This window comes from Hippopotamus amphibius, chromosome 5 (assembly GCF_030028045.1).
Source record: "Hippopotamus amphibius kiboko isolate mHipAmp2 chromosome 5, mHipAmp2.hap2, whole genome shotgun sequence".
Taxonomy (NCBI): domain Eukaryota; kingdom Metazoa; phylum Chordata; class Mammalia; order Artiodactyla; family Hippopotamidae; genus Hippopotamus; species Hippopotamus amphibius.
Genome location: NC_080190.1, coordinates 1,029,470 through 1,048,461, shown reverse-complemented (window position 1 = coordinate 1,048,461; position 18,992 = coordinate 1,029,470). Strand labels below are relative to the sequence as shown.

Here is an 18,992-nt window from a genome sequence, read left to right as displayed (position 1 = left end):
GACGGAGCCCCTCCCCCGGGGGCCTCCCTTCTCAGGGCCCCGGAAGAGCTGGGGCCTCGGCCAGGGGAGGCCGGGCTGCTGGACGCCCCACCCTGGACGCTCAAGCCGACCCCTCTTTCTGGGGCCCGGGGGCTGCCGTCCCTCCCCCGAGATCCTCCCAGACGCCCCTTCTTCCTCTGCTGCCATGGTGCACCCTGGGGGAGGCTCCTGGACCCTCTCAAAGGTCCGAGTGCCCCCAAAGAGCCTGCGGATGGGGGTGCCCCCTGTTCAGATGATCCAGGATCTCAGAGAGAAATCACGGCCGAGGAGCCTGCGGCAGCTTCAGCCACGTCAGGGTGCGGGGCCCCCGACCCCCCGGCCTGCAGCTTGTCTCCTCGGGGAGAGCCGTGGCGGCGCCGGCACCGCGCGGGGCAGCTCGGGCCATTCACGCGAGGCCAAGACCTTGGGGTGGCCAGTTCTGCCAGTGACGCAGCAGCGGCCCCGAGATGCAGCGCTGCGAGCAGACCCCGGCGGAGGGGCTGTGCTGTGAGCCCCTCCCTCAGAAACTCTGGTTAACGTCCGAGCCCCACGGCTGGGCCAGAAGGGTCACCCCAGGGCTCAGGCCACTTCCACCCCCACCCCACCCCGCCCCTCACTCACCATCCGACCCGGCGCTTTTGTCACCAGAGGCCTTGGCAACGGAGAAAGCCCCGGTCCAAACTCAGCCCCCGCACCTCCAATCCAGAGACCCCCTGGAGGTGAGCGCCCCTGAGGGCTGGACGCTGGCCCCGCCCCAGAGCAGGCCTGTCCCCACCCCGCCCACGTGGGTCCTCTCTGATGCTAAAGCTGCATCCACGCAGCGGTGCAAGAAAGCACTCCTGTGCCAGCCGATGTCTGGACTCAGAGGGAAGGGCCAACGCCTGGGGCACCTGCTCCGTTTCGGGAGAGGAAAGGATGAGGTTCACGAGGCTGGCGGGGCTCGCGGGAGCAGCGGCTCCCTGGGCCGGGTGGGGGCTGCTGTGACTTACCGGCTACTCGCAGGGAGAGCCCCTAAGCCAGGCGGCCTGGGAGGCACTCAGGCCACAGATGCTGCGCGCCACCCAGGGAGAGGGCAGCCTGCAGGGAGCGTGAGCCAGCATCGCCCTCACACCCGCCGAGTTGCCCCAGAGCCCAGCAGCCACCGGAGGGCGGCATGGCCGGCCGGGGGCTGAGGTCGAGGCTGGCCTCCCAGCGGCAGGCTCACCCCTGACCCCGCAGCGGGCGCTTCCAGACACCCCTCCTGGTCCTTTGACATTCTGAAAGAAGAGAGCATTTCCACACTTGCCACCCACACCTCCTGGCAAAGACGAGGCTTTTCCTTCTGAAAAAGTCATTTGTGGCCCGAAAGGGGCTGCCAGCGGGTCCTCGCCTGCCTGCCTCCTGACGTCCGCGCGCCAAGCCGTGAGCGCGAGCCGTGCGCACGTGGGGTGGCGGTCGAGCCCCCAGCACACCGTCGGCCCCCTCCCCGGCAGAGACCCCTGGGTGCGCAGGTGCCGGCTCTGCCGGGCGAAGGTCAGCATCCACGCCCCCCTCCGGGTCAGGAGGCCGCGGATTGGAGCTGCTGGGACGAGAACAAGTCCATCGCGGGGGCCAGAGCTGCCCGCAGCGCAGGCTGCGGCCGTCACAGGCTGGTGGCCGCCACCTGCACCTGTCCCGCTGTCCCTCCACCTGCCGGTGCCGTACATCACCAACGGCCCCGAGTCGGCCAAGAGGCCGCGGGGAAAGTGGGAATTCTGCACCTGACGTCCCGTGGGGGCGCTGCCAGGACCACCCCCCTGGGCGTCCGGATCTCAGCCCCGGCTGGCTGGGACCTGGCCTGGCGGTGAGGCCCGGGGAGCGGGGCCTGGAAGCTCGGCCCCTACTGCGGCCACAGGACGAGGGGACCCTGAGAGGGACGCTGCCCTGGCGTCGCGGCCGAGGCACGCTGTCCCCCAGGCCGCCTTTGCCCTGCGCCCCCAGGACGCCCTTAGTGCCTGGAGCCCAGGCCAGGACGGTCGCCTGCCCACAGCCCCGCAGGGGATTAAGGTGTGCGCAGGTGAGATGCTGAGGAAACGCTTCAGGAGGGACGGGCGTCTCCCGAGAGGGAGCCGGGTGGGCTCCGTGTCTGGCGTGCAGGAGGGGCGAAGTGGAGACGGGGGCGGAGGGGCCGTCATGCCCACCTGCCCACCAGCCTCGATGAAAAATTAGAAATCCACATTTACCTTTTTGCTCAAAGTAAGTGCCGCCCCTTGAGAGGAGACACCCGCTTTCAGGTGAAGAGAGGATGGACGAGGGGACAAGTGTGACACGGATGCAGCCAAGATCAAGGTCTCAGCCCAGGCAAAGGGAGAGGAAACAGAACAGGAAGGGGCAGAGCCACCTGCCGTTGGGGAGCCGGAGTCGCTGGTGGCGGCTGGGGGGCCTCCGACGTGGCCCTGCCCCCTGTCCGCCAGCTGCAGGGTGGCTGCACGCACGGCCTGCGCCTGCGGCTCAGCGACCACCTGCCGCCACGTGCCTGGCCCCGGGGCCCCTGGCGCCGCCGCACCGGACATGCAGTGGGGAGAGCTGAGCTCAGGGTTTGGGCCGCCACCGCCAGGAGGAGGGAGGGTGGAGCACTGGGTCGGGGGGCTTTGCACAGCGGACCTGGAGAGCAGGACCCGCTCAGCAGTTTGAACAGACTGGCATTCCTGCTGCAAGTGCTGGGTTACGTTTTGGAAATTCCGCTTGTGGACCCGAGCTCTGGGAGGGCTGGATCCTCTCCACTTCCATCGAAATCCCCTCCTCCTTCCTCCTCCCACCTCCCCTTTCTCCCCCCTTCCCCTTCCAGAGTGTGGGAAACTCCCCCCGCCTCTAGGCCTCGAGGGGACCAGATAGAGTCCAGAGGCCTTGCTGGGGGAAGCTGGGGCACGAGAGGCCGAGACAGAGGAGGTGCAGGGACCGTGGGGGGATGTGGGAAAGCCCAGGAGGTGATGGACCGGGAGGCCACCCACTGAGCAGTAACCCCCCCCCCCCCCCAACTCCCATCTCTCCCCAGGACAGGGCCCAGCTCCCTGGAGCAGATACCATCTGGGCCCCTGTGGGTGCTTGTGGTGGGGTGGGGCAGGGAGCACGCAGGCAGAGAGCTGCTCGCCTTGGGGCAGCGAGAGGCCAGCAGGCAGGCCGCACGCGGGGGAAGCCCAGGGCCTGAGGCGGGAGACCCCTGCCTGGGAGTGAGGGACCACGGGGGAAGGCCCCCACGGCGGCGTCCCGCCGGCTCAGAGCCCCTTTGTGAGCACAGCTGGGTAGGAACCCTCGACGGGACCCTCAGCACCGACCTCCCTCTGGACACGGGCTCAGGGTGGCCCCGTGACCTGGCGCTCGAAGGCCTGGCCAAGATTTCTCCTGGGCGGGACGCCACCCCAAGCCCTGTGGTCTGTGGCCAGGTGTCCAGCCCCGTGCACGCTGGGCAGGACATGGCCAACGGGGACCCTGCAGCGGCGGTGGGGGCACAGAGGGGGAGAGGGAGCTGAGCACATAGGCACCTGGAGGCAGAGGCACGCAGGGAGGGTCTCCAGGCCCCACCGAGGCCTGTGGCCTGGGCCCCAGAGGCAGTCCTGGGGAACCATGTGGCCACGGGGCGCCACCCGGCTGGTTCTGCGAGGGTTGGGCGGGGCCGTGCTCTCTTCTCTGGGTCCCGGGGCGGCGGCCGGGCCCCACCGGGCATGCCTGCCCTGGCCTCTGTGCAGCACCCACACCCGATGGGTCACTGTCCCTCAGCGTGTCCAGGGCCTGCCCGACCAAACTGCCTGCCCGCGTGCAGGACGCACCACACGTGGAGCCAGGCTGGCAGTGGAGGCCTGGACGCCCGGCGCGACCACAGAAGTCTCGGGCCGCTGGGCCTGCTGGCCAGGTCCTTGGCTCCATCACGCCAGGAAATGGAGATGTTCCTAAATGTGCTCGTTTTCCAGCTGCTTTTCCTTTTAAGTCTGTGCTTAAAATAGCCTGGAGCGGCCCCTCTGGTTCGCCTTTTCCGAGGTTAAAAACCGGTCGGCTGTGCAGGCAGAGGGCAGCCCGCGGGGAGCGCGTTCCCTTTCACTGCCATGCTTCTGTCTGAAAGCCAAGTGAATACCGTTTGCTCCTAGAGTCCCTGTTTTTGACGTGGACCAGAGGGCTGTGCGGGTGGAGAAGGTGGTGGGGTCTGCGCGAGGGCTGCTTCTCTCCGCGCTTGAGCTCAGACGGGGTGGAACCCGACGAGCAGCGCGGAGCCCGGGCCAGGGGCCGGCTGGGCCCTCACCTCTCCCACAAGCCCCCGTCCTCACAGCAGTCGGCTTCTCCTCAGCTGTTTGCCAAGGTTGCACGGGGGTGAGACACCTGGAGGCCCCGTGCCCACCCAGCCCGGCCAGGACCGCATCCCTGTGGGGATGTCCCGTGGGCCGCCACGTCTCCTCTTCCAGGGGAGGGCAGTGGTCTTCCCATCGACTGCAGGTCAGGCTGTCCACCAGGAAGACCCCCGCGCCCCTCTACACCCCCGGGGCTCACCTCCCTGCAAATGGGGTTCAGAGGGGAGCCCAGCAGAGCTCCCTGGTGCCTCTCAGGCCACACCCCAAGCCGGCCAGCCGGGAAGAGAGCCCCTGAGCTCTGCGGGTGCAGGGGGCAGGTGAGCTGGCCCCTCGCGGCAGTGGCGAACATCTGCCCCAGCCATGCTGGTCACAGGTAGCCCCTGGACGCCAGACAGATTCCCCGGGCCTGGAGTCGGGCGACATCCAAAACCCAGTTTAGGGCAGGTGCACAGCCCAGCAGGGCACATGGGGGGCACCTGTGAGGGTGGTTCAGGCCTGACCAGGTACCTCATGCCACCGACCACACAGCGTGGCCGAGTGTCTGCAGACTGGTGGCCCACAAGGTCCTGGGGTCCCCATCCTCCTCCCTGCCTGGGGGCCCAACACGCCCCCACGGCTGGAGGCAGGAAGCTGTGGCCCTCTGTCTGTGCCAGGAGGCTCCTCGGCCCCTCCCCGTCAGTCCGCTTCCCCTTCCTCTTCTACCCGCTCCGTGGCCACGGGGCTGACCGCACCAGCATCCTTCCAGGTCATTTTCTGAGCCTCACGTCCCTGAGCTCTGCTTTCTCTCCCTGCTCTGTCCCAGGGCTGTGCACCCCAACCCCGGCCTCACTAACTCCCCTACTGCGGAGCTGGCTGCCCCAGGGCCTCCACGGGTGGGCAGGGAGCCTGGGTCGGCCGGGAAGGAGGAAAGGCGGTGCGGCCCCGGAGCCGAGAGCGCCCGCTGAGGCCACGTTGCAGGGGTCTGGGCCTGCCGAGCGCAGCCCCAAGAGCCAGGATGTCAGGGTATTGCCTGCAAGTCCCTCGAAGAGGGCACTGCCACACGAACCCAGGTCACAGCGAGGGGGCCTGGGCCTGCTGGCCAGAGGGGCCTGGATTCCAAAGGAAGTGGCCTGGCCTTGGAGCAGGTTTCCGTTGGGGGAGCAGGAGATTTGAGGAGAGGTTCCCAGGTCCTGGCTGAGGTGAAGCAGGCCTAGGGGCTGGCAGGGCTGCCAGGCACTGTGTCCTATGGCCCCGGGCACGCCCCACGCCGGGCCTGGGCACCGCCCAACTCTGGTTGGCCTCCTGCTAGAAGAGTCTGTAGGGAAATGAATGTATGGAAGCTGGTTTTTGCAGTTTGCCCACCTGTTGTCCTGTGCAGGCTAATGTGAGTCTGCCCTGAGGGAGGACGCCAACGCGTGAGACGCCATCCCCGCGCCCCGCCCAGAGCCGCCGACACGGTGACTCCCTGGAGGGAAGGGGGGGACAGGAGGGTCCTCCCCAGCAAGGGTGGCCTGGCCACCTGCCCCGCTGCAGAGCCACGCGAGGTGGGGGCGCACACCCGGGGATGTGGCTGTCCCCTCGCTGCCAGATCTCAGTGGCTCGAGAGCCGCGTAAGGCCTTTGGGGGCGGGGGGGGGGGGGATGCTGATTCTCCCTCCGCCCCCACCCCCCGCCGCCCTGCTCTCTCTGCTCTGGCCCAGAGGCTGGGCCCAGCCTTGCTCCCTGACCGCTGCTTGGGCCCAGCCCACCGGATGGCTGGGCAGAGAACAGCAGGGCGTTTCTCCCTGCCCATCCTTCCTGCCCCGGGCGATGTGGCCATGGCCCCGCTGGCGGTCCCCGGGCTCTCGCTGGCCGTCCCCTCCTCTCTCCCTGCAGGACCCGTCGCCCTCTGCACCCCATCACTCGCCCATGCCTGCGGACGCCTTGGGGGACCTGAGCTGACCCCCCCGGCCACACCCCCTCTGTGTTGGCCCACAGGCAGCTCATCCCGTGAGCAGGTCACCTCCCGAGACTCTGACTCCATTCTCATGAAGAATTGGTTTCTGGTCTTATGAATATTTCATCCGTGCGTAATTAACAGCGGCCCTTTGGCTCTGGACAAAAAGAATTGCGTGTCCCCGTGTTTGACAGCCACTGCCCCGCCCCTGCTGTCCCTGGTTTTGGTCACCACGAACTTCACAGTCACACTGTCCCTCAGACCAGGGGTTGGGGGCCTCATCCCGGTGACCCCACTTGCACGAGGCCCCCAGTGTGTTGAGGGTCGCTGCTGAGATCACTGCCGGGGGTGGGGTCCTCTGAGAAGGGTGATGAGGCCGACCATGGCGGGCACCTCGCTGGACGGTGCGTCCGGCCTGGGTGCTGACCCTCGGGAGCCACCAGTGGCATCAGCCGCCCCTCCGTCCTGGCCGGTCTCTGCATCTGAGGCTCTAGCTGGCCAGGGCTCTGTCGGCCTGTCTGTCCGCTCCTGCTCCGATGGCCTTGCACGTGGCCTCTTCTTTCCTCCTGCAGACGGCTCCCTCCGTGTCACGGGGAAGTTGGCCGCAGCGGCTCCAGCCAGGGAGGGGACACCCCCTGGACCCTGCCCTGCAGGAAAGGACAAGCCCAGTCACTGGCACCAGCGCCACAGGGGAGGGGTCCCCGAAGAAAGGGACCCCGCAGAGCCTGAGTCCGGCTGGCCTGGAAGGGACGCGTGAGGGCCACGCGCGGGCAGGGCGCCCGGGCAGACCGTGGCGGGGGTGGTCCTGCCCTGGCTTGTCCCCCGCAGAAGCCGCGAAAGTTCGGGAATCAGCCAGGAAAGGGGGGGGCGTGCCCCGAGCCGGCTGGGAGGAGCCAGCGGACTCTGATGGGGGAGGGCAGCAGGGCCCAGCGGCTGGGTCCCCGTCCCTGCCTCCCCAGGGCTGGCAGGAGAGCGGGGCCCGAGGGCGCCCACGGTGTCAGGGTCGCTGCGCTCCTCAGCGCCCTCGGGACCTGGGCGTCGGCTGTGCTCTGTGCCTTCAGTGAGGAGCTGGGTCCGGAAGTCCTGCCAAAGAAACAGCGCTCTGCCCGGGACCGGGACCCTGGCCCTCCCGAGACCGTGCGTGTGGTTAGAAGCGTTGCCAATGGCATGTCCCTGCATGGTCGGCCTCTGAGCCCCGGTAGGACCCCTGCCCCCAACCCCCAAGCAGCCCCAGGCACCCCGGCAAGTCTGCGTCCTCTCTGGGTGTGGCCCACGGTCCCACCCGCCCAGGGCGTGGTCTGCGTCCCTGGGCCTCCCCGCTACACCGTGGTGGGGGAGGGGAGGAGCACTTCTACCCCCCCCCCCCACCCCCTGCCCCTGCCCCAAGAAGACCCCGAGCAGCTGGCCCGGAGCCCTGAGGGGTCAGGATGCTGGTTTTCTGTTTCCCGGAATCTCAGGGGCTCCTGTCTGGTTTGTTTCCTGGGCTTTGGCTGGAAAAGGCTGAATCTGCAGCTTTGAAGCAGGTTTTTAGTTTTGAACGAATCCTTTACCTAAGACGACTGTTCCACAAGTTGATCCTGGACTCACTTAAAGGCTGGAGGGTGAGGGTGCCAGCTGCGGGGTGAGTGGTAACTGTACCACCTGCAGTTCGGCTGCTGAGCTTTGGGCCATTTCTCCTGCCGGCCTAAGTGAGCTCCGGCAGAGGTGGCTGCTGAGCTGAGCACAGCGACAGCAGGAGAAATGGTGCAAGGGAGGCCAAGGCATGGGGAGGCCAGGGCGGGGGGGAGGCCAGGGCATGGGGAGGCTGGGGGCGCAGGGGAGGCCGAAGCGCGGGGGAGGCCAGGGTGCAAGGAGGCCTGGGCGCGGGGAGGCCGGGGCACGGGGAGGCTGGGGCGTAGGGGAGGCTGAGGCCTGCAGACCTGCAGGAAGGCCTGTCTTCTTAAAGAATTGCTCTAAATGGTTTGCTACTCAAGGCAGGGCATTTAACACGTTATGATAGGACATGCTGTAAAGTAAATATTTCGTTGGACTCATTTCAAAAAATAAACAGTTTAATTAAATCTATTTGTGGTTTGAAAAACTATCTGTCACGCATTTTCCATTCTTGGGGATATCTTAATTTAGCTTTAAATAGCATTAGCACTGTCATTTCAAATCTGTTAATGCGATTCCCTGCCTGAAAAATCCAAGAGAATGTCTAATAAATAATTAAAGAGAGAAAACCAGAAGCAATAGTTTTAAAATTTTGAACATATGTTTAGATTAGTAGCATTTCTATTTACAAACCACACCAGTTGTCACACACACTGTGTGACTGAAGACAGTCACATCCCTAATGACAATACAAAAGACTAAAACACCCAGGGATAAGTTTAAGAAATATGCATGACATTAAAGTGTAAAAAAGGAAATGACACCAAAGGATATATAAGAACCTTGCATTAATAGAAAGCCTTGTTTTTCATTTTAACACATTTTAACTTTATAATTAAGAGGATAATAAAAACTTCTAAGTAAAACAATGCATAGTATAATATCAGAGTACTCAATACTACTAACAGTATATTTCTATTTAATAGAGGAACAAAAACCACAAATACATATAACAAGAAAATGAAACATTTGGTTTTGATTAATTTTTCTCATTAGACTTGAATATTCCTAAGATATGAACAAATGGTGGATTCAAGCAGCATGTGTTGTGCGCCAGGCGGGCTCCCTGTCTTAGTCACAATTATCCCCAAGACACCCCTGTCTTTAGGAGTGAGCCTGTTTCAGTAAGATATTGCCGGCTAGATATAAGTAAATATTTTAAATAGAAGAACATTTGAAAGCACGTGGCCTTTGTAACAGAGGTGAGGCCGGTGTCTGGGGTCACCCTAAAAGGACCACCCACATCAGGAGGACACTGGAGTGACCTTCAGCCACAAGGAGATTCGGCTTTGAGTAGGGACTTCATCGCTGTCCTCGAATATGTGAAAAAGGCTTTCAGGGGTCCTGGTGACCAATCTTTTATTTTACTTTTCTTTCTTCCTTTTTTTATGATTTATTTTTAAATAAATTTATTTATTTATGTATTTATTGGCTGTGTTGAGTCTTTGTTGCTGCACACAGGCTTTCTCTAGTTGCAGTGCACAGGCTTCTCTTATTGTAGAGCACGGGCTCCAGGCGTGTGGGCTTCAGTAGCTGTGGCATGCAGGCTCAATAGCTGTGGCTCGTGGGCTCTAGAGCGCAGGCTCAGTCGTTGTGGCACATGGGCTTCGTTGCTCCACGGCATGTGGGATCTTCCCAGGCCAGGGACTGAACCCGTGTCCCCTGAATTGGCAGGCAGACTCTTAACCACTGTGCCACCAGGAAAGCCCCTCTTTCTTCCTTTCTTCCCTCCTACCCTCTCTCCCTTCCTTCCTTTTTTTCTTTCTCTCCTTCTTTCTTCCTTTCCTTCCTTCCTTTCTTTCTTTTTCTCTCTTTCCTCAGAACACTAGCTCTAAAATACAGCCCAGGTGACATTAGCCTGCCTACAAGAACACACAGGATGCACTTCCTTTACCGAAGGGCGGGTGGAGGTGCTGCGTGTTTCCTACCATTTTCCTTAAAAACGGAGGAAATAATACACTGACAGTAAGTGATTTATGAGGACCCCCCAAAGCAAAGATGCAGTTGGTTGGCAAAAATAAATCACTGAGAAGTTCATTTTAGCAGAGAGAAATACGTCATGTACATAACGTACCTAAGTTGTGAGATTTAACTTTGAACAGGCTGCTACTCAAAATAACGGCAAACGCTACTCAAAACAATAATAGTCTCCTTAAACCGTTTCCACCTGGTGGGTTCCGGTGTTTCCCTGCTCACTCACCGTCCATTCCCTCCCAGGCAGGACCGAGTGCCCACGTCCACAAGCAAAACCAGCAGGACCCTCTCCACACAGACCTCGGGAAAATCGGGAAAAGAAGAGAGGCGCGCTCACAAACTACTGTCGATTAGGGGCTTAGATACGTGTGGAGGGTGTTTTCTTATAAAATAAAGTTAGCGTATTTTTGAATTATGAAGATTGGAGCAAGCAGGCGAATCTTCATAAAGCTGATTTCATAAACACAAAACTGCAAAACAGAAATTACAGCCGAGTTGAGAATCCCTGAGCCATGGGGGCTGTGCACGGGCCGTGCGAGCAGTGACGGGGACCAAGGGCCAGCGCTCCTTCCAGCCCCGGTCGGCGGAGGACGGACGGCCTCTCGCGTCCCCTCAGAAGCTGCCGGCCAGGCCGGGCGCCGTGGCAACCGTAAGAGAGTGGCGCCGACCCAGAGACAGCGTTTCCTTGTACAACACTCCTGACTGCTTCCGTTACCACCTGCGACTCAAGGATTCCCGAGGCACTCTGTCCTCCTGGCTGCCAAGGGTTAACCCCTGGCCGGGGGCCCTGGGAAGGGGGCCACCGCGGACAGCCCCCCGGGGGTGGGGGCTGGAGGGAACGTGAGCCCTTGCCTGCCGGGGTGAGGAAACCCGGCACTTCTGCCTGCATCCTTGCATGTAAATCTCTTGGCCCCGCTGCGATCTGTTTCTGCAGGAGAGAAGTTGCACGTCTTCCCGAAGCGGCAGGCCTCTGCCAGAGGAACCGGCACCCACTCTGACTTCCTCCAAACTCGCCCCCTAGAGCCGCAGGGGAAGGTCAGGATCGGTCAGCGCTCTCAGGGCGGGTGGCCGAGGTGTCCAGAAGGCAAGGCCCAGGCCCGGCGGGTCGCCTCAAACCTCAGGGAAACTTGGGGGACGACGCAGCACCATGAATTTGATGGAGCGGAGTGAGAACAGGCCAGAATGAGGTGCCATCGGGGCCCTGCAGCGGCAGCGCCCACCCGGGGTTTGCGGCGTGTGTCCCCCAGCACCGGAGCCCCGGGCCCCTGTTAGCAATTCCCTTCCGGGGAGGTTCTGCTTCACCTGGAGGAGCAGGCGGTGAGGTGTGGCCCCTCAGCCTCCCAGCCCGGCGCCCCCTCCCTGGGCGGGCGAGGAGGACACGGCTGGCTGTGTGCCCGCCCTGCTCCCGGAGGTGCCCACAGGTCTGCAGGTTCGCGCAGACGTCTGGGGACCAGGGAGGGGACGGAGAGCAGCCTCTTGCTATTATGTTTCCAGACTCGTGACAGTGGGAGAGCGTCTTCTAAGGATGAACGTGCAGGTCTGAGCGGGTCTGATTTCCTAGGCGCTGTCCCAGTTAAAGCTCCACATCTCTTATCGGAAACCCTTGGGACCATATGTAATTTAGGGTTCAGATTTTAGAGAGATGACAGCCTGCACACCCCACATATAAACAGCAGGGGCTGGGGGAAGCCACATCCAGGCCCACATGCAAGTGTTTCCACGTGTGGGAAACGACAGAGATGGACGCGGGCTGAGCAGCGTGTGAAGACCATCCTGCCGTACTTGGCAGGTTATGCCAATAAACAAATCAGAAGACAGCTTCCCAATTTTAGAGGATTTGTGTTTAGGCTATAGAGCATAAGAAATTGTAGACGTACATAGTCGTAATGATTAATTCATTTTCCTTTTCAAATGTTTCAGGTCCACCTTACTGAGCTATGATTGTCTTACAATAAAATGCACCTGTGTTCAGTGGCCAGTTCTGTGAGTTTTGACAAAACGTGTACAGCATGTAACACCACCACAATCAGGATCAGGAATGTTTCCTTCTCTCCAGAAAGTTCCGTCCGGTGCCCCTTGCACGCAATCCTCTCCCCACCCTGGGCCCGGCAACTGCTGATCCACTTTCTGTCACTGGGGACAGAGCTGCCTTTTTCAGAAGTCTCGTAAATGGCGTCCCCCGTGCGCGTGTGTGTCTGGTGTTTCTGAGCCTGTCCGATGTCATTTCTGCTCCTGAATATCCTCCCGCTGTGTGTGGACACCGGGATCCTCGTTCTGCCTGTTCTCTTGATGGACGCTGGAGCGTAGAAAGGGTGGCTCTTTTTATTAACGGTGTTTCTCAAAGAACATGGTTTTAAAATTTTAATCAAGTGCAATCTTTTTCTTTTTCATTTATGAGCAGTGCTTTTGGTGTCCTCTCTAAAATTCTTACCTGCCCCAAGTCTCAAATACATCCTCATGTGTTCCTAGCAGTTTCACAGCTTTAGCTTTCGTGTCTGGGTCTACGACCCGTTTTTAGGTTAATTTTGGTATTGTGTGTGTCAAGATTTACTTTGTTTCCTGTGGATGCTCAACTGAACCCGTCCCGATCCGTTCTTTCCCCATTGAATGGGCACCTTTGTCTAAATCGGTGACCACGTAAATGTGGGTTCTCTGTTCTGCTCAGTTGATTTACGTGCCTGTCCTCAGGCCAGCAGAACCATCTTCATTTCTGTAGCTTCATAGTAAGTCTTGAATCAAGCACTGTGAGTACCCCAACTTTCTTTTTCAAACCTCTTCTGGCTATTCTATGTATTTTACATTTTCATATATATTTTAGAATCAACCTGTTAATTTCTAAAAAAAAATCAAACAAAAAAAAGCCTTCTGAGATTACAGTGGGGTTGCATGAAATCTATGCATCAGCTGAGGAGAACTGACATTTTAATATCTCTGAATCTTTCAACCCACAAACATGGTATATCTCCCCATTTACTTAGCTCTTTAATTTCAGTCCCCCATGTTTTGTAGGTTTCTTGTACACCTTTTGCTACGTTTATTCCTGCACATTTAAATTTTCTTGCTATTGTAACTGGAAATAATTTAAAATTTTATTTTTCCAATGTTCATTTCTGTTATAGCCATACAATTGATTTTTGAATATTGACTTGTATTCTGTGACATTGTTAAATTCGTTTATTTAGTGGCATCTTTTGTAGACCGCTTAGGATTTTCTATGTAGATGATCATGCTCCCTGAAACCAAAGGCAGTTTTACTTCTTCCTTTCCAATCTGTATGCCTTCTATTTCTTTTTCTGATTTTATTGTACAGACGGTTCTTTCATTCATGTTGAATAGACGGGGTGGCGGGGGTGCTCCTGCCTTGTTCCAAGACTCAGGGAGCAAGTGTTCAGTCCGTCAGCACCAAATATGATGTTAGCTGTGAATTTTTCCCAGGGGTACTTTATCAGATTTAGGAAGTTTCCTTTAGTTTTAGTTTGTGGAGAGTTTTGATCATAAAGAGGATGTTCAATGTTGTCAAATATCTTTTCTGAATTCCTTGACCTGATCACGCAAAATGGGAAATGACCTCGACTTACACACCAGGGTGTCACCAGTCAGGTGACTCACACAGGGATCACGTCACATGAAGAACATTTAGGGAGAGTTTCCAGTGGTGCAGGAAAGCCCTTGCGTCACAATGCTGGGCTTGGGAAAAGGAGTCAAGACCGCGTGTACAGCAGGATCAGCAGCTGGGGACAGGGCTGAGCGTGACAGTGCTCGGCGCGAGTGCCACGGCCATGCCGAGATGCTGGTGACTCAGGGTGAACTCCTGAGCGGCTGCTCCCCTAGCCACACCCTGTCTACAAACATTCTAGCCGAGTGCGTAAGCGGGCAGGTCAGCGAGTGACGGCGCACGCCTTTCTTGCCTGCTTTCCTGCGGGAACCTCGGCTTCCTGCGGATCTTTGCCGTCTTAGCTGTGGCGTTCAGAATAGGGCGCAGCACAGAGAAGGTGCTCGGTAAATACCAGCTGAAGGGATACGTGAATGCATGGCCAGATGGAGGTGGAGGCTGCACGGTGCCGCTGGGGGCCAGCTGGGCCTGGAGTCCCGGCCCTGTACCTACTGGCATGTGAAGGTGGCCAGCGTTTTAATCGCGAAGGCTTGGTTTTCTTATCCACACAGCCGGGATACACACCTCTTAAGACTGCTGGGAGGACTAGAAATAAGAACTGTGAAGCACCTCACACACAACTGGTGCCTGCGAAGTGACAGAATGACCAAGCCGATTCACAAGTATCCCAGAATTCAGAGGGAAAGAAACCTCCCTTTCTCAGATGAACGTGAGGTCAAGGAATACAATGCCCATCAACTTACTAATGGCAAAAATACCTCTGGCTAAAGCAACCGCGTCCAGCCCCTGAAAAACAGGACAGAGCCCTGCATTCCTTTCACTGTATGTCCAGCCACGCTGTCTGCCTACAGAAAATTAACTTGCGTGAGTCAGTTAACACAGTGTTTTAATCTACAATGGAATAAGTTTGCCCCACCTAGCAGGAGTATTGAAGATTGATGACTAAATGACTGAAATGCATTTTGCAACTACAAAGTGCCATCCACGTACCTATCCATCCATCATCTACCCATCTATCTGCTAAAGGATAACTTTTAGGCTTGTGGACAAGGAATCCCAGCTGCAAATCTCTCAACCATCGGATAACCTGAATCCATAAATAAATTGATTACTATCTTAAACCAAGGAACCATGTGACACACCTAGTGGCTAATATGCTGTCCTTTTTAGAAAAAGCCTACAGCATGTTGTTGTTTAGCCAAAGCATGGGGTCCGTCTCCCTCCTGGGAGCCCAGAGCACGCCTGGCCCAGCGGGCTGGGCTGGAGTGGCTGCTCCTCCGAGGAACCCACGTTGCAGTCCCAGCTGCCTCCACCTCCCCGGCTCAGCCCGCGAACACTGAGCACTGAATCCAGATGCCAGGCGGGCCAGGCCTCTCCTGAGCCAGGTAAGCAGGCTCTGCAGAACTTCTCCTTCTCCTTATTGCAAAGGTGACAGACAGGAAACAATGTTCTAAAGGCAGAGAAAGGCATCAAGCAAAAATGACTTTATGGACATGGCTTCTGACGCAGGTGGCCAATGTGCGATGTCTCCCTGAAAGTCGGGCAGCCCTGGCCCCGGGCATGGCGACGGCTCTGGCACGTCATCGATTCAAGTGACACATATTTATGGAGTGTTTCTCTGTGACACGCTGTGCCCGTGTGGTGGGGGAGGGGAGGCAGTCAGCAGGCAGAGGGGAAAGGAGAGCCTGGTTTCCATGGTGAGATGGGTGAGCTGAAGGGGATGCATGAGGTGCACTGGGGGGCTCAGAGGGGACTGATGGAGGAAGGGCATTTGAGAAGCCTGACGAGCCACAAAAAGGCAGTGAAGTCACCTCTGGGGCACAGAGACAAACACAGCTGCCGTGCCCTAACATGGCCACGGGCCCACCAGACAGCACGAATCAGGAGTCTGTGGCCACCCGCTGGGTTTGCCCGGTGCGGCAGCCAGGCATACAGCTCAATTAGGAGACGGTGATCACGGTGAGGATGGCCCCAGTGGGCTATGGGCACAAAGAAGCGTGGCCTGAGAGCCTGGAAGGGAGTGGCCCATTGGCCTCGAGGGCAGAGACTGGACAACTTTAAGGAGCGAGCAGGTTTACAGCAAAGGGAGCGGAGAGATGGAAGAAAATGGTGGGCCTTAGAGCTGATGGCACCAGCCAGCGGGTGGGCAGACAGCGGAGGCACAGCTGCTGGGGTGCCTGCTGACCCAGTGAGAAGATCTCCCACTGTAAGTCCTCCTCCGGCTGGGAGGACCTGCCGGCGGCTTGGAGAGAAGGGGGAAGGGGTGTCACCTTGGAGTGATGAGGGCACATGCGCAGAGAGGCCAGGAGGTCCGGTGTGCAGCACGGACACCCCTGAGGCCTGAGCGGTGCTGGGGACGTGGGGCTGGAGTTTCTCTAGTTTAGTGTTCTCTAATTTAGGTGCAGCCTCAGAGTGAGTGTGGGTGTGTGTGCAGGTGTGCACGTGGGCAGCGGTGTTTCTGGTCCACAGTGGGCTGGGGGGCTGGGGGGCGGCAATGCCACTTCCTAGGAAACAGGTTCCAGGCATCACGGACGCCCTCACATTTGACCTCTGCTAAGGGTACCCTTGGCATGTGCTGCTCTTGTAAAAAAAAGTAAAACAAGAGATGCTGTGTCAGTCGTGTCACGCTGCCATAATGGAACCCCACAGACGGGGCGGCCCAAACAACAGAGGTTTCTCGCTTACGGTTCTGGAGGCTGGAAGTCAGGGATCCCACCCCGAAGGGTTCCGTTTCTGGCCTGTGGGCTCCCAAGCCCTCTTCTCTGTCTCCTGCTCTGGGTGGAAGTTTGCGGAGGGCGAGCAAGTGCTCTGGGGTCTCCCCTTATAAGGAGGCCAACACCGCTGGAAAAGAGCCTCACCCCATGACCTCACCTAACCTCGAGTAACCCCCGGGAGGCGGGGGCCCCACAGGCAGCCACGCTGGGGGTGGGGCGTCAACCTAAGCACCGCGCGGACCCCCTCGGCCAGCAGCCGGCAGCCGCTGCGTGCACTGGACGGCGGCTCCCGCTGACGTGGTCTCAGGCCGCCGGCCAAGCGGTCGCGCGGGCGGGGGGCCGCCCTGTCCCCAGGCCCCGGCGGGCGGTGGTGCCGCCCGCCCCGTGGGAGCAGCGCGCCCGTCCCCGGCGTCCCCGCGGACACCGGCCGTCCCGCGGACGGGCGCGGGCGGCCACCGGGCCCTGCCACCGCACTGCCGGCGCGGCCCCTGCGTGTCGGCCGACCGCCTGGCGCCCGGGGCGGCTGCGGAGACCCCCGGGGCCCCCGCGCGCCTGCGGCCCTCAGCCCTCGGGCCCGGCGGCCGAGCCTCGCCGCCCTCTTCCCTGTGGGTCACGCGCGCCCACCGCGACCCCCGCCCGGCAGCGAGGGGCTCACGCCCCGTCGGAGCCCGGAGCAGCGCGCGGCCCCTTTAAGACGCGCCGTCGGAGCAGGGCCGTGACGTCCTGGGGGCGCGGGAGGAGTCAGCGCGCAGCCGCGGCGCGGGGGGAGGCGGGGCGGCAGCCGACGGACAGGAGCGTGGCTGCGGGCGGCCCGGGCCGGCGCAGGAGCGCCCCGCGCGGGCCCCACCCCCGGCCCGGCCCCGACTCCGCACCCCGCCCCTCCCACACCCTCCCGCCCCGCCCCCGTCCCCGCGGCCCCGCCCCTCCCCGAGTCCCCGCCCCCTCCCGCGCCGCCCCGCCCGCCCTTCGCCTCCCCGTCCCGCCCCCCGGCGGCCCCGCCCCGCCCCGCGCTCGCCCCGCCCCCGGCCCGGGCGGGCCTCGCCTCAGCCCTCAGCCCTCAGCCCTCAGCCCTCGGCGGCGGCGGCGGCGCTGCGGGAGCTCGGGCGGCCGCGATCCTAATGGCTGCGCGCGGGCCGCGGTGAGCGCGGGCGGAGAGCGACGGGCGCGGGGCCGCGGACAGCGAGCGCGGGCGCGGCCGGACCCTGGCCAGGCCCGGTCCCACCGGCCGGGCGCGCGATGCGCCCCGGGGCCGCCCCCCGGCGCCGCTGACGCCGCGGCCCGCGGAGACCCCGGCCGGCCGGCCCCGGAGGGCGGGCGCCCCGGCGCAGGCCGCGATGGCGGGGAAGGCGGCCGCCCCGGGCGCCGCGGTGCTGCTGGTCACGGCCAACGTGGGCTCGCTCTTCGACGACGTAAGTGCGGCGCCGGTCCCGAAGCCCGGAGTCCCGGGACCCGGACGCTGAGCCCCGAGACCCCGGGCCTGAACCCTGGGACCCCGGGACCCGGACGCTGAGCCCCGAGACCCCCGAGACCCCGGGACCCCGGGAGGCGGACGCTGAGCGCGGAGTCCCGGGGCCCGGACCCGGGCCTGAACCCTCGGGGCCCTGGAATCCAGACGCTGAGCCCCGAGCCCTGGACCCGGGACCCCTCCCTGAGCCCTGGCCCTGGGCCCCGGGACCCTGCTCTCCAAGTCCCAGCCTTCAGAGTCCGTAGGGTGAACCCAGAGCCCAGCCTCTGAACCCGGGTCCCTAAAGCCCGGTGCTGATCCCTGTCCAAGGTCCCCAGATCCTAGCCCCAGAACCCTCCTCCTAGGGCCCCCTACCCTGAACCTGGCCCCAACCTGGTCCTGAATTTAGACCCCAGAAGCTCAGCCCTGAATTCTGGTTCCCACACTCCCACGCATGTCTCCCGAGCCCCAATCCCTGACTTCTGGCCTCTGACTCCCGACCTTCCCTGGCCCTTGCCCCTGCCTGTCTGCCTGCCTTGTCTGCTGAGCTGTCTGTGGCTGCCAGGAGGAGTAGGCACCCTCATCGTACCTTGTAACTTAGTGTCTCTCTAGTTCTCAAACAAGGGGAGCCTGTGACAGCCCTGGAGGACTTTGTGTTTGTTGTCTATTAAAGAGAAAGATGCAAGAAGCTTTTCAAGGCCGGAGAAAGGATGCTGACTGCCCAAGGCCTTCACCTTCTGGGGCCTCCCACCCAGGCACCCGAGGAGGCCGTTGGGGGAAGCGTCAGCCAAGGCCCGGCGCTCCCCCGGCTCCCAGGGCGGGCCGAGGCTGACCTAGTTCGGCGCTGCAGCCACGGTGCCACCCCGCTGTTGGTACTTACACTGCCAACCCAAATAAAGCAGAGTGCGGCTCTAAGTGGCGTGCTTGTTTCAGAAGAAAGGGTGACGGCCCAGACGGAGCCTCAGCCGGCCTCGCAGCCCCCACCCCGCCCCTCCCCTCCCCTCCTGAGGTGAGCAGTGGGGGCGGCCACTGACCGTCCAGACCACTGGTGCAAACGTGACTTGCATCCCTGCCTCTGCTGACCTCCCTTGGCTGGCAGCGAGCATGGGTGAGGTGTTTCTGTAGGCTGAGTTCATGTGCAGGCGAGGTGTGATTTTATGAATCAAAGGTGGGCGCTGTTTTGTGTTTTTCTTATTTTAACTTCGAGGCGCTGTGTGTTATACTTCCGTGCTGGAGATGAACTGCTTGCCCTCTGACTCAGGCATGGACAGGACAGCTTTATCTTGTTTCGTGTTTGATCGTTTTCTACAAAAGTGCCCAGTATGGGTGTGTGTCTGTATATTTAGCATTCTATTCTCAGCTTT

At 60.7% G+C, this 18,992-nt stretch overlaps 1 protein-coding gene across 4 annotated transcripts in view; it reads left to right on the top strand.

The window, feature by feature from the left end:
• The first annotated feature begins 17,379 nt into the window (after nt 1-17,379).
• INPP5A (inositol polyphosphate-5-phosphatase A) overlaps nt 17,380-18,992 on the top strand; it is a 173,752-nt gene continuing 172,139 nt past the window's right edge. Inside the window, exon 1 of one of the 4 annotated variants that reach the window (XM_057734841.1) lies at nt 17,380-17,593. In XM_057734841.1, coding sequence (XP_057590824.1) covers nt 17,519-17,593 — 75 coding nt within the window. In that variant the 5' untranslated portion in view covers nt 17,380-17,518. The remainder of the gene's footprint in view (nt 17,594-18,992) is intronic. The other 3 variants (XM_057734837.1, XM_057734839.1, XM_057734838.1) reach the window with 3 other exon arrangements.